Source organism: Crotalus tigris, unplaced genomic scaffold (genome assembly GCF_016545835.1).
Source record: "Crotalus tigris isolate CLP2741 ecotype Arizona unplaced genomic scaffold, ASM1654583v1 scf7180000017775.1145084777:2100578, whole genome shotgun sequence".
Taxonomy (NCBI): Eukaryota; Metazoa; Chordata; class Lepidosauria; order Squamata; family Viperidae; genus Crotalus; species Crotalus tigris.
Window position 1 is genome coordinate 1,815,833 of NW_024096626.1, and position 19,540 is coordinate 1,835,372.

Sequence of the window (19,540 nt, forward strand, 5' to 3'; positions counted from 1 at the left end):
AAATGGTTGCTGGAATTGGTTATGTCTAGTTTAATGAAAAGAAGGACTAGGGGTGACATGATAGCAGTGTTCCAATATCTCAGGGATTACCACAAAGAAGAGGGAGTCAAGCTATTCTCCAAAGGACCTGAAGGCAAGACAAGAAGCAATGGATGGAAACTAACCAAAGAGAGAAGCAACCTAGAACTAAGGAGAAATTTCCTGACAGTTAGAACAATTAATTAGTGGAACAACCTGCCTCCAGAAGTTGTGAATGCTCCAACACAGAAGTGTCAGGATCCAGCTATATTTCCTTTCTATGTATCTGATCTAAAAAACCAATTCTTACCCTCTCCTGAATTCTGCCATATGCATAAGGGGGAGGGGGAGTATGCATGAAGGTTTTATTACTTTTACTTCCTCTATTCACTACAAAACAACCTTTTGTTTATCCGCCTCGGGTCTGCTAACCATCACAATGTAACCATTAGCCTTTTATCCTATGCCCCTCTGAACTTCTCCTCCTTACCAGCCAGCTAGGAAGGGTGTGTGTGAAAAGATGCAGCCTCCGGAATCTGGTTTATTTATCCATCATCAAAATAATGTGTGAGGAGCTGTTGAATGATCATGTACAATGAAACCGGATTGATGTTATCTTTCCTGGATTTAACACCTAGAAATCTGCCAGTCTGAATCGCCCGGAAGAACTGCGGGGTGGGGGCTGCTTAGGGACACTTTAAAACATTGATTTGTAAGGAACTCTCTCAGATCCTGTCTATCATGCCTGCTATCAATTTCTCTTAATAAAAGTTCTTGTTGGAAGAAACTGTTTCCAAGAGTTCTGCTTTCTTAAGATGTGGATTGAAGTGGGTCCTTACAGGAAGTTTTTACGAAGAGACTGAACAACTATTTGTCTGAAATGATATAGGGTTTCCTGCCTGAGCAGGGGGTTGGACTAGAAGACCTCCAAGGTCCCTTCCAACTTATGTGAGGGTCTGGATGGGGGTGAACAGGCTTAGACTCAACCCTGACAAGACCGAGTGGCTCTGGGTCTTGCCTCCCAAAGGCCAACTGGATGGTCCATCTTTAGTCCTGGGGGGGGGCAAATTTACCTCCCTCAGTGCAGGCACGCAACTTGGGTGTCCTCCTGGACTCACAGCTAAATCTGGAACAACATCTATCGGCTGTGGCCAGGGGGACCTTTGCACAGGTTCGCCTAGTGCACCAGTTGCGGCCTTATTTGGACCGGGAGGCTTTACTCACAGTCACTCATGCCCTTGTCACCTCAAGACTGGATTACTGTAACGCGCTCTACATGGGGCTACCCTTGAAGGGCGTTCGGAGGCTGCAGTTGGTTCAGAAAGCAGCCGCGAGAGCGATTGTGGGCGCGCCAAGGTACGCCCACGTGTCACCTATCCTCCGCGAGCTGCACTGGCTTCCTGTGGGTCTCCGGACGCAATTCAAGGTGTTGGTTATCACCTTCAAAGCCCTTCATGGCATAGGGCCAGGTTACTTACAGGACCGCATTCTGCCGCACAGCTCCCAGAGACCGGTGAGGTCCCATAGACTGGGCCTCCTTCAGGTCCCGTCGGCCAGACAATGTCGGCTGGCGGGCCCTCGGGGAAGGGCCTTTTCTGTGGTGGCTCTGACCTGGTGGAATCAACTTCCCCCCGAGGTTCGAACTACTCCCACCCTGCCGGCCTTTAAGAAAGCCGTTAAAACTCTCCTGTTCCGGCAGGCCTGGGGCTGATGTCCCCGGGGGGCCGGGATATGATCGGACTCGTGGTATGACTGGATTATTTTATTGTTTTATGACTGTTTTTAACTTTGTACGCCGCCCTGAGTCCTTTGGGATTGGGCAGCATATAAATATTTGTAAATAAATAATAATAATAATAATAATAATAATAATTGTTATTGTTATTATCATCATTATTATTGTTATATGATCCTCATTCAGCTAGCTATATTAAGAAGTTAGAGGTATTTGCAGAGGTGTCAGGTCTATCAGTTAATTTTCATAAATCACATTTGATGTTTTTTATATATTCTAAAAAAACTCAAAAGGAAAATTTAAATTTTAGGGATTCCAATAGTATATAAATCTTTAAAATATTTAGGAATCAATATTACTAAAATATTAATAAACTCTTTACAAATAATTATGTACCAATATGGAAGAAATTAAAAAAAGAAATGAAAAATAGGACTTTAAAACATTTCAATATTTTTGGGAAAATTGCAGTGATAAAAATGAAAATTATTGCATGGCTTAATTTTTTATTTCAATGCCTACCAATGGTAATTGGTGAAAAGAAGAAAAGAAACTTCTGTTTTCATGGGAAAAACTGAGAGCAAATAAAAGGATTTTATGTAGCCCTCAGAAATGGAGGCTGGGGTACGTCCAACTTGTTAAAATATTATTAAGCATCACAGTTAGGGCTTAGGATCCACTTATTATTAAGAATGCACTTTGCTAGACATGTGCTGCACATGAGTGAGCAATGTCCACCAAAGACCACAATCAATTGGATACCACCAGATGGTTGGAGAAAAAGAGGAAGTTCAAAGCAAATCTGGTGCCAAACATTTCAAGATCTGAAAAACATCAACTTTAAATTGAAGGATGCGGAGACTGCAGCTGTAGACTGAAAGCTATGGAGTACACTTGTAGTCCAATGCGCTTGGCACAGGATGTGATAATATTTAGAACAAGCCAAAGGAACAATTTTAAAAATGTATAGGTTATCTCTGCAATCAGAAATAGGAGATCCACCAATATGGTTTAAAGGAAGCTTGGGATACTGATCTTGGTAATGCCATAAAGGAGACAAATTCACAGAAGTTATGGAAACTGTGGATTCACTTTAGCCTCAATGCAAGAATTGCAGTAGAAGATTACATCATTGATACTTGATTTCTGTTAGATTGGCACATATATATATCAAGTTTATTCTTCCGTACGCTGGAAAGATTGTCAAAAAAGGGGTCATTTTTTCATTTGTGGTGGAATGGGATAAAGTCATAATCTCTGGACATAAAATCTTTGGGGAAATAAGTACTATCACTAATGGAATGGTTCCAGAGCTAGGGTTACTGCACTTATTTACAGGACCAAATTATAAGCTTAAAAACAAAAAAAATATATTAATTTAATCTTAGCAACCAAAATAAAAATTGTGCAATTGTGAGACGGGATCTCTAGGTTTCAACACATTGGAAGCTTCTGGTACTTTGAGAGGCTTTGCCAGAAGAAGGCTAGGCCAAGAGTAAGTAGAGTGGTATGTGGTAGTGTGCGGGGCACCCCAAGACAGAGATGGGAGAAAAGGGGCGTTGTCTTACTTGAACGCCTTTTCTCAGCATGATGATGTAGAATCCACTGGTGGGTAATCTCAGCCTTCCTGCTCAGTTGAGACTAAGTCAGAAATCTGCCACGCCTCCTTGTGGGCTGGACCTTACCCAGTTTTTTGACAAAGCAAAACATGACGAAGTCAGATGCATTGGCTCCTCTTACACTGACACAGGCTCAGATGGCCTTTAAGGGAGGGTGTGGGTTCTACATCATCATGCTGAGAAAAGGCATTCAGGTAAGACAATACCCCTTCTCCAGCATGATGAGTGTAGAATCCACTGGTGGGACATACCAAAGCCGCTCATGTTCCTACAGGGGGGGGAACTAGTCTGGGCTTGTGTCTCACCGGAAGAAATCACTTGTTGCAACACCCTCCGGCCAAATGAAGCATCCGCAGAGGCAAACTTGTCCAGCTTCTAATGCTGATAAAGGAGGAAGGTGAGGACCAAGTTGCCGCCTTGCAGATTTCCTCAATGGACGCCTGGATAGACCAGGCCGCAGACGTAGCTGCACTGCAAGTGGAGTGGGCAGTGATGTGTCCAGGGACCGGTAGGGATTGAGAAAGATAAGCATGGGCAATGCATGCCCTAATTCACCTTCCAATGATCGAAGAGGAAACCTTCTGACCCATGGAAGAAGGTTGAAATGACACGAACAAGGCCTCTGACTTATAAAAGGCAGAGGTTCGTTTCACATAATAACGCAGAGCCCCGCGTATGTCTAGTTTATGCCACTCTCTTTCCAGTCTATGAGATGGATTGGGACAAAAGTCCGGAAGTACCAACTCTTGGGACCTATGGAACCAGGTATTGACCTTCGGAATGAAAGATGGGTCTAAACAAAGCACTACCCTGTCATCATAAAAGGTTCACAGGTCACTCCTAACTGAAAGGGCAGCTAGCTCTGAAATACGCCTGGCTGACGTGACTGCAATCAAGAAGGCCACTTTCAGAGAAAGTAGTCTTAAGGAACAAGACCTGATAGGTTCAAACGGCGTTGAAATTAGCGCTTGTAGCACCCATGGCAGGTCCCAAGAGGGATAGTGACGAACCACCGGTGGCATGGTGTTAGTCGCCCCCTTGTGAAAGGAGCTTACTACTGGATGCTGGGCTAAAGGGACCAGATTGTCACAGGTAAGAACCGTGGATAAGGCCGCTACCTGTTTGCGGATAGTGTTGGGTGTTAACCCCTTATCCATACCCTCCAATAGATAATCTAGAATGTTGGGAATGGTGACACAAAGTGGTTGGAGTGGTGCCTAGTGCACCAGATGCAGAAATTTCTCCACATGGCATCATATTAGTCAAAGGGCATCTGGAAGCTTGGATCACAGAGATCACCCTGGATGAATAGGATTGTCTAGCTAAATTTCTCCGTTCAAGTGCCAGGCGGCCAACTGGAGCCACTGGGGATCCGGGTGTTGAAGGGCCCCCTGGCTGAGGGAGATGCGGTCTGGAGGAATCCTCCATGGCGGGAGATGGAAAGTTCCAAAAGGTCGGCAAACCACGGGCGTCTTGGCCAGTGTGGAACAACCAAGATGACCTCTGCCTGCTCCTGAAGTAGCTTGCGGACGGTTGCTGGAATAAGTGGAAGGGGAGGGAATGCGTACAGCAGCCCCCCGGGACACTTGCTGCGAAGAGCATCCATTCCCTCTGACCCTGGGGATGGGAACCTGGTGATGGGCAGTTGGGAGTTGTTCGGGGAGGCAAAGAAGTCCGACTGGGGTTGGCTGAATCTGTCCGAGATCTCCCTGAACAGAACTGGGTCCAGGCGCCACTCTGAGTGGTCCACCATAGACCTGCTCAGGGAGTCTGCTTGATGGTTCACCTCCACCGATATATGCTCTGCTTTGATGGATCCCAAATTGGCCTCTGCCCAAGAGCCCAGACTGTGGGCTTCGAGCATAAGGGACTTGGATTGTGTCCCTCCCTGCCTGTTCATGTGTGCCTTCGCTGCCACGTTGTCTGTCAATATCAGTACGTGCTGCCCCGCTACTATGGTGGAGAAGTGGCAGAGTGCCAGGTGATTGGCCCTGAGTTCTAGCCAGTTTATGTTGTGGCTCAAGTCCGAACAGGACCATTGACCCTGGGCTGGATGCGTCTGGAGGTGAGCTCCCCAGCCAAGCAGACTAGGGTCTGTGGTGAAGGTGAGCCTGGCAGGCTCCTTGAAGAGGGAGCCCTTGGCCATTGCCGATGAGGTCCACCACAGAAGAGATGACAGTGTCCGGCATGGGATCCTCACCCTCCTGGTGGAAGAACTCATGTTCCGCTTCTGGAAAGGGAGAAGGAACCACTGGAGTTCTATGGAATGAAGTCTGGCCCATGGAACGATCCCCATATAGGAGACCATCTTCCCCAGTAGTTGAGACAGTTGGACTAGGGGAACTACCTTCTCTCGCCGAACATGGTGGATAAGGATCCAGATGCTGTTCCGGCATTCCTGGGAGAGGAAGACCTCGCACAGATTTGAGTCTATGACCGCCCCCAGGTGAGGAGGCGAGTTGAGGGGACTGTGTGGCTCTTCTGGAAGTTCACAGAGAATCCGTGATCTTGAAGAGTCCTGATGGTGATTTCCAGGTCCGACTGGGCCGAACGGAAGGGATTGGATAAGGATAGCATTGAACGCGCACTGGGATCATTCTCAGATGGGCGGCTAATACCGCTAAGATCTTTGTGAACACCCATGGGGCCAAGGAAAGGCAAAATGGGAGCACTTTGTACTGAAAATGCCAGTGCGCGCAACAAAATTGGAGGAATTTGCAGTGTTCGGGGAGGATCGGGATGTGAAGGTAAGCTTCCATTAGGTCTATGGAGAACAGGAAATCCCCCCTCCTGATCCTGGCCAGGATGGACTTGAGAGTCTGCATCGTGAACTGCTTGTAGGCCAAGAAGTAGTTTAGTCCTTTCAAGTCCAATATTGCACTCCAGCCCCCCGAGGCCTTTGGTACCACGAACAGAATGGAGTAAAACGCCTGTCCCTTCTGTTCTGTGGGCACTGGCTCGATGGCCTCTATCTCTAGAAGATGGGAGATGGCCGTGGACATGAGTCCTGCCTTAGTGGCGTTTCTTATGTTGGGGCACGCTAGGAAGCGCACTGGAGGTATGGATAAGAACTCCAGGGCAAGGCCTTGTCAAACGGTATCTATCACCCATGAGTCTGTGGTGGTGGCCTCCCAAGTGTCACTGAATAGGGATAGACGACCCCCTATGGGAGACATCTCCCTGGAGTCACTTGTTTCGTCCATACGGACGGCCTCCGGAGCCCCAAAAGGGCCGTTTGGTCTGGTACTGGGACCTGCCTCTGGGGTTCTAGAGGTTCTGTTGGCGATCCTGTCTGGGGAGGAAGGGTCGCGAGTTACGGGACCAATCCCAGGACGGTCCGGCCCGAAAGGGCTGTCTCCAGTCCCAGGCAGCCCTGGCTCGAAAGGACTGCCTTCGGAAATCTTGCTGTGGCTTCCTGTCCGCCCTCCTGGAAGGATGTGCAAGCACCTTGCACTTGTCCTTTCCCTCTGTCAGATATGGCTCGAGAACAGGGCCGAAAAGGTGAGTGCTGCTATAAGGGGCAGTTGCCAAGCATCACTTGGACTTCCGGTCGGCCCACCACTGTTTTAGCCAGAGAAGTCTGCGAGACGAGATGATGGCCGCAATGGATCTGGCGGAGTACCTGGCAGAGTGGAGTGATGCGTCTGCCACGTAATCTGATGCTGTGACTAATTTGCCCAATGTCTGGTGTGCTCGCACCTGGTCAGAGGGAATAAGTGCCTGGAGCTCATGGAGCCATGATGGACAACCTGGTGAAAAAAGATGATGATGTCGCCGCCCTGACTGACCATGCCGAGGCTTGATGAGCTCCACAGGGGGAAAATTCAAATCTCTTTTCCTCCGCTTTCAGGGCCTCTGCCATGTCCCCTGGTATGGTGGAGAAAGAAAACAAGGAGGTTAGGGGGCTGTCCACAAGCGGTACCTCCAGGAGGGAAGAGAAAGAGGAAGAGACGTTGAAAAGTTTTTTCTCAGTCCCGCTAGGGTTAGGAAGAGTGCCTAGGGAAGCCCATTGCTTTTCCACTGTGTTGCGGAAGAAAGGCGGGCAGGGAATCTGCTTCTCCTCGACCACCAGCTCTGAGAACAGAGGGTTCGAGTCCTGGGTGGTGGTGGTCGCTGGCTTAGGGTCCTGCTCAGGAGTAATGTTGACCGAAGTACAGGCCTTCAATAACAGTGACCTGAATAGAAAAGGATCAAAGAGGCCGGATGTCAGGGACGGATCCAGAACTGTCTCTTCGTCTTTGGACATGGGCAAGTCTGAAGTTTCGAAGTCCAAGGAGTCATCCTCTCCCACTTGAGAGGATGTGTCCGAATTGCCCGAACTGGGGAACAGAGCGGGCCCTGTCTGAGGCAGATGCCGGGGGGGTGGCATCTGTAAAGGCCGTTGACCCATGGCAGAGGCCATGTATTGTGAGAAGGCTTGGTTCATAAAGGCCTGAAATTGATCCTGCCACACCCCCTGTTGTTCTGTAGGGTAGATGCCAGCTGCCGTAGGTGTATATGTGGCTTTAGGGACTTGATGTGCTGTAGGGGAGGGGGAAATATCCCGAATGTCTGCAAGAGAGGAGGAAGGGGGACTGACCTGTCCAGTTTCCCCGAGGAGACCATGCCCTAGGGGCAACATTGGGAGGCGTGAATTGAGGCTCAAATGGTGAGCGGTCCAGTGGAACAGGGGAAACCACTTCTGCACCACTGGAAGTGAGCCTTTGAGCTCTGGAGAACTCCTTCTCCAGCCCCTGATGTCTCCTCGTGGCCTCTCTCTCAGCGGTTTTGGAGGGCTTCTTAGTGGACAAGGGTTTTGCCTTAGATTTTCCCCCGCCACTTCCGAATTGGAGGATCTGCACTTTTTTTCTGCGGGGGGAGGGGGGGTCAGAAGAGCCCTGTGATGGCTGAGGAGTTGCACTGTCTGCCATTGCCACCTGGATATTCCGGGCAGGAGATATCCAGGGAAGGGGCGGAATGCAGATCTGGTTGTCAGAGAGGGAAACCCCGGGCTCTGAGCAACAGCAACGGCTGACAGCCAGATAGACACCTAAGACTACCTGTTAGGCCCTGCGCAGTTAAATGGGACAGATAGTTCTAATAAATTCCTCCTCCTTTGTGAATAGGTGTGTAATGATCAAAGGTTGAGGCCCCTGAGGTAGGCCTTCTTTTGAAGAGATATCCTCTAGCCCAGACCTTAAGCCTGAAGGGCCTGAAATGCCTCGGCAGGCCTGATGTATTGTTCTCTAAGGCCAGAGGCCTTACAATTATTTTGGAGATAGGCCACAGAGCTGACTGGGGAATCCAAAATGGCGGCCGCGCCAATGATCCCCTGTCCTGGGAAAGCACACTGGTGTAAGTAGGAGATCTTTGTAGACCTTTGTCTCAATTGTAAGACAAAGTCCAGTGCAATCTATTTTGCCCCTGATCCATGCCTTTCACGGCAGGATAAAGAGAAAGCCAGAATATTTTGAGGGAGAGAGGCCGAATCCCTTGACTGAGGGCTTCACGGGGCTCTCAAAATGGCGTCCGCGCCAAAATTAACAGCCGCTAGTATTTCAGCCGGCCTTCCCTGTCTTGAAAGATCCTGAGGGGAAACGTGTTTTCCTACTTGTTCCTTGCCTCTGGGGCCGAAAACGAAGCACTTGTGGTTCATTGTGCAGCCTCCGCTGCGATCCGGATCGGCGTGGGAAGTCGGCAATGGTTTTGTGGTGATGGCGCGCTTCGGCAAGGCCGTCCGGCCTCCGAAAGCTCCGCGGGGTGTTGTCCAGCTGAGGCTAACGCCCCCATGCCTCCTGGAAGAGTCTGCTGTCGATTTGAGGCTCAATCAGTCCGAGACTGGAAAATGGCCCGGGTGGAGCCTGGAAGGCCCGCTGGGGCCGAGGCAGAACTCCTTTTCTAGCCTTTGATTATGCAGTGGACTGAAAACTATCAAGCAATTTGGAGCCGAATTAAAGAATTTTTTTTTTTGTAGAATCTGGAAATTAAATGCTTTTACCTAATCTAAATTCAGAGGAGCCAAAGGAATTGCGTCCTGCTGAGCTAAGATTAAGTTAAAAACTGGGTAAGGTCCAGCCCACAAGGAGGCGTGGCAGATTTCTGACTTAGTCTCAACTGAGCAGGAGGGCTGAGATTACCCACCAGTGGATTCTACACTCATCATGCTGGAGAACAGGCAGATCAGGGAGCTGAGAAGCACTCGGTGGTCATAAGTGTGGATGGATTTTCAAAGCTCAGACTTTGATTGTGTGACTGAGAGGGCAGTGCAACCACTATAGCTTCGGGACCAGCCATAAGTCCATTTTTTCAGCACAATTGTAAGCTCAAAGAGTTGCTGAATGGATGGTCATAAGTCGAGGATTACCTTTTGACAAAATATGGTTTTAGAGATTTCTTTGGAGTTCTATAACAGGAAAATAAGGAAATGGATATTATGTATTCTTATTACTATAAAACAGAAGGCTTTACAAGGATGGAATGATATCTATTCTCTATAAATTATATACTGCTTGAAGAATTTACTTCTTCTTCCAAACTTGATAAACTGTCTACTATAGGAAGTCTTGAGCGTGGGACTATTTAAACATTTGGTCAACAATTACTGACCTCATCACCCATATGGGGTTGAAACTCAAATTTCATTGGAGGACAGAAGGCTGTAGGATACATTTCCATGAATCTCTGCTTGTCACTTCGGGGCTCCAGATTGTCAACAGCATTTTCAATGATGTCCAAGCCCTCATGTCGTGAGGTTTCAAGGTTATATTCTGCAGAGAGATATGTTCTTAAGGCTCTGCTCAAGCTTGCATGATATCCAAGATTGCAACACTAACAGAATAGCCAAAAGAAGAAAATACATTTAGAAATAAAAATAAAATTTCAACGCAGAAGCTAAAAGCAACAACTACTATATTCCCACATAATAAAACTCTGCAGTTTATTTAATAATCAATGACTGATGTTATTAAATATGTTAAATAAAAGACCTATATAATAATTACAATTATGGAATAATTATTGGATAAGGAAGAAATGTAATGGAAACTAAATTACTAAAACTATGTTGCATTCTATGCTTCTCACAATAATTTCATGATAAATTGTCATATTGATCTTAATAGATATCATTCTATCGCTTTTATTAATGTATGCAGATAACGGTGAGATTTGAAAGATATGTCACTTAATCTAACATTATTGCATAGTCTATCGGTAGGCATACTAGTCAATAGTATTATTTGTCTGAAGATTTTTAGAAATCTAATCAAATATAGTTAGAATATATTATTATTGTTCTAATATTATTTTGATATCTCAAATCTACATTGCCCTGTATAATAATTGTCAGGCTTAGCAGACTTAGGTTCAAAACATTGCCTAAACTAGCAGAATGAATCTCCAAGTTACTGTGTATGTATTTCAGTTGTCTTGTAAATACAGTCATTAATTGGATTGTTTTCTGAGAATATTTCTCTACTTTTGAAATAAGGACTATTTACATCATGCTATTTCAAATAAACATTAAATATGTTTTAAGTTACTCTTAAAATTTTAAGTGTTGATAATCTGGCTCGCAAACAAGAATATATTTGATGGTAAAACCCAATTTATATTATATAACATTTGAAACATATTACTGCTTCTTAAGCAGGGTGATAAAGTACTAATGAAATATGAATATTTAGAAATAGGAAAATAAGTGTGAAATCAGGGCAATCTGGAAGTTAGCAGTAAACTTAAATCTTGGAATTTGAAAAGGATGTGTAAGAGGCTGTGCAAATGACTATTTACTTACTAATTTAAATGGATTTATCTATATTATACCACCTGCAATAAGTTAGCACTGTTAAAATATTTATTTACTCATAATCATGAAGTAAACAATACTTCAATCAAGGAATGCCAAACAAGTTCACATTAAACAGCCCAAACATTTCTTACTAAGGTGAGTAGTCCTAGCACTTAGGCTGCATTTAAGTAGGAGTACGCCTATACTGTTATATGTTTTCCCTATATTTTCCTATAATTCAGTAGAACAAAAGGTGACACTAAATAAAATAATCCTCTTATAACTGTGTTTAACATAACACTTATCCTATCATTTTAAACAACAAAAACCAGAGCCAGAATTCTAAACATGATCCAGTAGCATAAGAATTTCAGAGATCCCAATTACTTACATCAATCAGGTCTGAAAGGTCATGAATATAATATTTGAAAACAGATGCATTTGTTGCTTCAAGGGTTAGCAGATATTCATTTCTGGCTTTAATAGATTTCAGTTTGTTTTCAGAGTATTTTGCTTGACGCTGAGAATAGAAATAATGTAAAGTTAGCAAAAATATATATTAACACACGTGCAAAATTTTAAATTTATGACACTATTTTACAAAATAACAAAATGATATATTCACTATATGTAAACAACGGCATTCCTTTCTTAAGAAATGTATGTAGTTATATGCAAATCTATTTTTGTTTTACTGGGGGTTTGTTTGCATATATTGTTTTTATCATGGGATTTGACCCACCCAGTGATTAGTCTAAGATGGGTTGATCTGTTGGCTGATTGTTATTTTAACTTTCCTCTTACTACAAAACTGCTATATGACACAGATCATGGGATGCTGCAAGAAACTGAATAGAGTTGTTTCAAAACCAGAGAGACAATATTTTAATTGATGTGCAAAATGGCTGTGTGACCAGCCATATTCTGTAACTACAAAAAGCCATATTGACCAATGGGAGTCCTGATTCTCTAGCCACAGCATCCCATAGTTGAGGAAAAATAAGGAGTTCCTCCAACAGAAAAAAAAGTTCACAGGGATGAAATAGAGAGGATAGCCCATTGCTCTGTTGATAACCTGTTTGTGGATATACCACAAACATTATACATTTAGCTTTAGATTTCAATTTCTAATTGCGTTAAGTGTAGAAATACAACCAATGAAACATCAGCTTCCCCATCTCTACAGGAAAGGATCACTCATGTGAACATGACACTATTCTATCTCCAGCCCAAATTACCCAATCCAATACAAAACCATGAACAAAATGCAAATGAATTTTGGAATTACTATCATTTTAATTTCAAACAATTAAGGTAATCTGATCCTTACTTTTTCCTTCATTTTTTCAATTTTCTTCACTGAACTCCGTCTTTGGTGTCTTTCCTCCAGTCGAATATGAAAAACAGGGTCTCCGCATCTGCCAATTTGTTTTTCTTCTTGCTTTTCAGCCTCTTTCAATTTACTTTCTGCACTGATGCTCTCAGTATGATACATATGGTATGTTTTCATAACCTGGGCCCAAGAGAGTTATAAGTTAAACATAAGATAAGAAAATGAAAAAAAAACTGCATTATTTGGAAAAAACAACGTAATTTTGAAAAGTATGTAATTAAAATGTCTTACTTGTTTAATTTATAATTCTATAGCACTGTACTTTGCCTAAGGATTTATAGTTTAATATATAATTATTTTCGTAAAGTATTTTTAATTTCATTTTAGTAAGAGCAACATCAGCTATTAGAAAGGTAGATCCTTAAAAGAAAGAAGTGTCAAGTATAAAGTATGCAGCTATGTATCAATGAAATTTATTGATTTAAAATGTTTATAATGGTTCATTTGCCATGCATATCTAGATACTTTACAATAATATGCAAATTTGGTCATTTTCAGATGTTAAATATCTATACAATCATGATTAATTATTTCTAGTTTCTTGCTTTTAAAGATATTTTATTGGTTTTTTAATTTTTTAAAAAAAGTACTCAGGACAGACCATGGTGTTTGGGTAATCAGACATTCAAAGGTAAAAACATACACAACTCAACTTAATACATTCACTGTCCCCTCTCTATTTCCCTCAAATAACATAATACGTTTAAAATATTCCATTTCTAAATTAAATTTCTATTACTACTAAACCTGTTTTAAAACTTTATCAGTTTATAATTACCATAATCAAATTTAACTTAAATCAGCAAGTTATCAATTCAGGTATCCCTTCCAGATGTATTCTAGTTCTTAATCTCTCTCATCCCTCCTTTTATCACCAATCTCATTTATTTCTTCTTCCACTACACAATAACTATCTTAGTCAAAAAATAATGTTAAACCTTAATTCATTTCAATTCATTACATAAACTTCAAATTTCATCCAACTGATTATCATACCTTATCACATCTATGTTATTGTACAAAAAGATCATCTAATTTAAAACACTCCATTAATTATTAAAACCATCCCAATCTAAAAAAAACAACATTTTTTCAATTCCAATACATAATTTTCATCAAAATAAATCTATTATTCCAAAAAGTACATTCTTAATCTATTTAAAATATCTGTTCTAAAAATCACCCTTGTATATATATATTTATATTTTTTCTTGCTTCTAACTCTAAATCATAATCCTTAAAACAATCCATAAATGCAACATTGCCTTTTAATCCATTACACAATTTTAAATTTCTCTTTTCAGTCTAATTCTGGCTTTTTTTCTGTGCCAGTCAGGTTTCCATAAAGACGCTTCCCTTTCAGCCAATAGATCTATTTTTGTTGCTTGCAGTAGCCTTTGAAAGGATAAAAATCCCATCCTCTGCATTAGACATCTGTTTCTCTCCTCCTTGAAGCATCATTGCTTTGTAGTTTGAAGTCTCAGTCTTTGCTTCTTCTATTCCTCTAAGTTGCAGATGGAAGGTTTGTAAGATAGAATAAGTTCCTCTTTTATCTCTGTTGATTCCTCTTCTAGTATGTTTTGATTTGTACCATAGTCAGATGTAGCCTGGACATCCATTTGAGTGTTTGAAGTGAAATTTCTGGATGGATGTTAGTTCTGTAGTAAACTTTTTCATTGTAGCACATATTTCTGCAGTAGCCTCATAGATCTTTTCCAATATAAGTGTATAGTTTAATTGTGACTGCGGTTTCTCCATTTTAATAGTGATTAAAAAGAGTCTTTTTTTTCTTTTTTGTGGAGGCTATATTTGATATAATTTTGGCAATATCCACCCCCACAGTTTCCACAGCTGCACAATTTATCTTTTCTCTTCAAAAGTATTTTGAAGGTCAGGTCCCAAGTAACCAGAAATTGCAGTATTACATTTTCGCCACTAGATGTCCTCAGTAAATTATGAAAGGTCTTTTCCAGACACCATTTCCTTTTTTCTATCTTTTAAAGTACAATGTGAAAAAAGAAATAATCTTCCAGCATAGGATGATAGTACAGTTCTTAGAAAGAGAGGGAAAAAATTCTTTTCTGTACCCCAAAAAATATAAGAGTAAAATATAGTCTTTAAAATTTTGTTCTATTTTTATAGAACGCCTTTCTTCTCAAAGAATGTAGAAGCTGCCTTTTCAAGCCAGGGAAATAATTCCAACAAGGCTCTTACAGGTACCAAAACCAAAATAAAATAGAGAGAATAGCAAAAAAAAAAAAAAAAAAAAACCTCACCCGGATTCACCACGGGGGTTCTTACAGCTTAGATGTTCTTTGACTTGCGGTTTGAAACAGCAGGATGATCAGCCATTTTACTGGCCGATCTTCTTCTCAGAGATAGCTCAGACAGCTGAAGGAGCCGCCGCTCCTCATCAGCTAAGCAGAGCCTCCTCGACAGAAGTCGTACCCTCCAGGGTGTCTTTTGACCCGCATAAAGGTCTACCGGCAGAGGGAAGACTAGCCGACGAGGAGATGAGTCTCCCTGTCCGACTAGGTATGCTGCGAACCGGAACTCAATTATTTCTAGTTTCTTATTCCCATTCCAAAATTCACACTTTTAACTGTATGCTGTAAACAGGCTTATAGCATCTGTTCCTGTTTATTCAATATATATAATTACAGGTAATCCTCAACTTACGACCACAATTGAGCCCTAATTTTATGTTGTTAAGTGAGAAATTTGTTGTGAGTTTTGCTCCATTTTACCACTTTTCTTGTCATATTTATTAAGTGAATCACTGCAATTGTTAAATTAGTAACACAGTTGTTAAGTGAATCTGGTTTCCCCCTTGACTTTCCTTGTCAGAAAGTTGCAAAACTCACATAACTCCGAGACACTGCAACTGTCATAAATATGAGTCAGTTGTCAAGCATCTGAATGTAAATCACATGACCATGGGATGTTACAACAGTCATAAGTGTGAAAAATGGCATATGTCACTTTTTTTAATGCTGTTGTAACCTTGAACGGTCACTAAATGAACTGTTCTTAATCGAGGACTACCTGTATATTACTTCTAAAAGCATCTGAAAGATAGTTTATTATTTTATATGGTGCATCACTTTAGGTAATAGAATATGTGTATTTTTACAAATTCTGTTAATATCCCCCAAAATAGCATTTGTATTTTTTCAAAAATCACCCCAGTGAAAGGATATGGAGATGAAACATATCAGCTCTGTCACATGCAACTGTCCTGTATTACAGGAAGTCTCAACCTATGGCCACTTGCTAACAATGGTTTGAATTAACAATGGCCTCTGAAAAAATCAGTTATGACCTAAGTTCGAACTTATAACTGTTGCCCTGCCCTCAGTGACATAAATGCAATTTGCACACTTATTTATTTATGAGACTTATATACCGCTTTAAGTGCAAGCACTCTCTAAGCGGTGTACACCAGTAAGCAATGTATATATATATTTACATTGCCCCCAACAATCTGGGTCCTCATTTGGCAACTGACTCACACTTACAACTGGTTGCAGAATCTTACTGTCACATGATTATGCTTTGTCAAGACTGCATAACTTAACGTACAACTTACCTGACTCAACTAATGAACACAATAAAAATGTTTATAAAATTGGATCTGGTCACATGATGATTTGACTTTTGACCACTACAATGGAAATTCCAGTCCCAATTGTGATCATAAATTGAGGAGTACCTGTGATGGGGAATATCAGCAGAAGCTCTAGCTATCCCTGTCTGGTCAGCTAACATACAAAATATTTAACCATAAGACAGAGAATAACAACAAAAAAACCCAATGTTAATATTTCATGTAAGTGCAACTGTTTAAGAATCACATTAACTTTAATGAATCCTTAAAGTAGCTGCCCTTTTTTAAAGGCATGGGCTCAATGTAACATCTAAAGCAGTTCTTCCAAATTATTATTTAAGCAACACATTTTAAAGTAATATTATGCCTCAGCAAGTGGTAGAACCTGGATGACTTGTCTGAGCTGAAAAACCTACCAGAGTCAAATCTGATTAGTATATGTATATATATTAGTATATGATTTGATGATGTTAACATACAGAAGTCACAGAACAGCCCTATTGTATTTAGTAACACAGCTGCTTGGGACTGCATTGTTTAAAGCAATATTGTGCCTAAATTGCTAGTCAGCCATTACATATAATGGTACTTCCTATCAAGTGCTGCACTCCTACATAATTATCCCAACTGCAACCAGCAATTTTTTTTCATAAATAATCCTACATAAACTGCATTGCAAAAGTATTACATTGGGCCAACCATTTTCTTCCCATTCATATGGCTAGCTACTCAATAAATATTACATGACATATAATGTGAGATAGCAAACCAAACTGAGATAAAATCCTCTAATTATTTACCATAGGTTATCCAACTTTGATGTTTATTTACAGCAACCACATAGATTTATGATGATTTCATGATAATCTATTTCTAACCTGGTCTTTCAGATCTTCCAATGGCACATTGACACTGAGCCCTGCTGCTCCAGCTATCTTGCTACCAGTGGTCCGCTTCTCTTTCCTTCCACCTTTTCCAGCGTAGAGCCTTCTCTAGGAAGTTATTGTAGATTTTCACATAATGTGTCCAAAATAGGATAATTTAGACCTGGTTATTTGTGCCTTGAGAGAAAATTCTGGGTTGATTGGTTTGAAGATCCATTTTTTTTTTTTGCTCTCTTGGCTGTCCATGGTATTCTTAGGATTCTTCTCCAACACCAAAATTCAAAAGCATCAATACTCTTCCTATTCTGCTTCTTCAAAGTTCAACATTTGCTTTCCAAGAGTGTGTAAATAGTAGCTTTCATGATTCTGATGTTTGTATGTATAGACACATCACAACATCTGAATATCTTTTCCAAGGTCTTCATGGTTCTCCACCAAGTCATATTTCTTAACTGCCTGTTCTTTTATTGTTAATAGTTCATACTAAAAGGAAAGAACTATTCACCCAACCTATTTACAGAATGCTAATGACATAATGCACCTTTCTCTAACTTGGCATCCCCTGGAGGTGCTGGAATTTCAACTCTCAGAACTTCTAGTCAGGAGTTCATCCTAAAAGGCAGAAGCTATCAATCAGTTATATAGCTCTGTGATAACAGTGTGGCAATGATACTTTTGAAGAAGAATGTGTGGATTCTCAGATTCACAAAATCATATCAATTGATATGATTCAGCTCACTATTCAATACCAATGTCAACGCTGCAAATATTGTATATTCTTGCTTTTGACAATATGCAGAATTGTCTGGTAATTATGGGGTTAATACAGAGCAGAAGGGGGGTTGGGGGTAAAGGCCGGGAAAGAAAGAGGAAGAAAACATTCGACCTTCACACTAATTGGATAATGTGAGATATGATGGCTAATTTAGGGAGGGAACATGCTAATAATTTAACTGCTCAGAGGAAGAGAATTTAGATCCTAGCATCCCTCTGTTGTGCCTGTGCTGACATTTTGTAACAATAAAAGACTTTTAGGAAAATAATGCCTGGAAGTTCTTTGAAATGTTTCATTAGCCGGAACCATAACAACCAACATTCCAGATATTCTTCTCAGTAAACTAAATCAGCCAGCCGTGCCTGACCACACCTGTAAGTGAATCATAAGTTTTCTAACAGACAGGAAGCCGAAAGTGAAGCTACACAAGATTACACTAGATATCTGTACAATTAGCACAACACCCCCCCCCCCCATTAGGGCTGTGTGCTCTCTCCACTTCTCTCTATATACCAATGACTGCATCTCAAAAGATCCCTCTGTTAAAGTACTGAAGTTTGCAGATGATACAATAGTGACTGGCCTCATTCGAGATAATGACGAATCTGCATAAAGATGGGAGGTTGAACAACTAGCCTTGTGGTGCGGCTGGAACAATTTTGAACTGAACACACTCAAAACTGTAGAAATGATAGCAGATTTTAGGAGAAAACTTACTAGCAACCTGACAAGCAACAGGGAGAAAGTAGAACTATTTAACTCGTTTTTTGCATCTGTCTTTACACAAAGGGAAAAAACAGACCAACCTATCAAAAATAGTGCCATAAAAAACAGAATAGAAACACAAGTTAAGATAGACAAGAAAATGGTAAGTGAGCACCTGTCCAGACTAGATGAGTTCAAATTGTCAGGACCAGATGGATTACACCCCCAAGTTATCAAGGAACTGGCAGATGTGATCTCAGAACCACTGAACTATATTTTTCAAAGATCCTGGAGCACAGGGGAACTACCAGAGGACTGGAAAAGAGCTGATGTAGTTCCCATCTTCAAAAAAGGAAAAAAAATGGATCCAGGAAATTACAGACCTATCAGCCTGACCTCAATACCTGGGAAGATCCTGGAAAAGATAATCAAACAACGAATCAGCGAACACCTAGAGGCAAACAAAGTCATTACTAAAAGCCAACATGGGTTTGCCAAAAATAGGTCATGCCAGACAAATCTTATTGCATTCTTTGAACAAGTGACAAAATTAGTGGATCAGAGGAATGTTGTGGACATAATTTACTTGGACTTCAGTAAGGCATTTGATAAAGTAGATCACAATCTACTACTTGACAAGATAGAAAAATGTGGGGTAAACAGCATCACCACCAGATGCATTCGTAGCTGGCTGACTGGCGGTACTCAGCGAGTGGTCCTCAATAGAACCACATCTACATAGAGGGAAGTGTGTAGTGGGGGGCCCCAGGGCTCTGTTCTGGGCCCAGTGCTCTTCAACATCTTCATCAACGATTTGGACGAGGGGATAGATGGGGAACTCATCAAATTTGCAGACGACACCAAGCTGACAGGAATAGCCAACACTCCAGAAGACCGGCTTAAGATACAGAAGGATCTGGACAGACTTGAACACTGGGCACTATCTAACAAAATGAATTTCAATGGTGAAAAAAGTAAGGTTCTACATTTAGGCAAGAAAAACCAAATGCACAGGTATAGTATAGGGGGTACCTTG

At 41.6% G+C, this 19,540-nt stretch overlaps 1 protein-coding gene across 7 annotated transcripts in view; it reads right to left on the reverse strand.

Moving 5' to 3' along the window:
* The window catches only part of SRGAP1 (SLIT-ROBO Rho GTPase activating protein 1), a 219,668-nt gene that overhangs the window by 55,988 nt on the left and 144,140 nt on the right, over positions 1–19,540 (reverse strand). For all 7 annotated transcript variants that reach the window (XM_039342206.1, XM_039342208.1, XM_039342212.1 and 4 more), the window contains 3 exons: positions 12,471–12,653; positions 11,532–11,660; positions 9,958–10,179 (listed from right to left, as the gene is read on the reverse strand). In XM_039342206.1, coding sequence (XP_039198140.1) covers positions 9,958–10,179; positions 11,532–11,660; positions 12,471–12,653 — 534 coding nt within the window. The remainder of the gene's footprint in view (positions 1–9,957; positions 10,180–11,531; positions 11,661–12,470; positions 12,654–19,540) is intronic.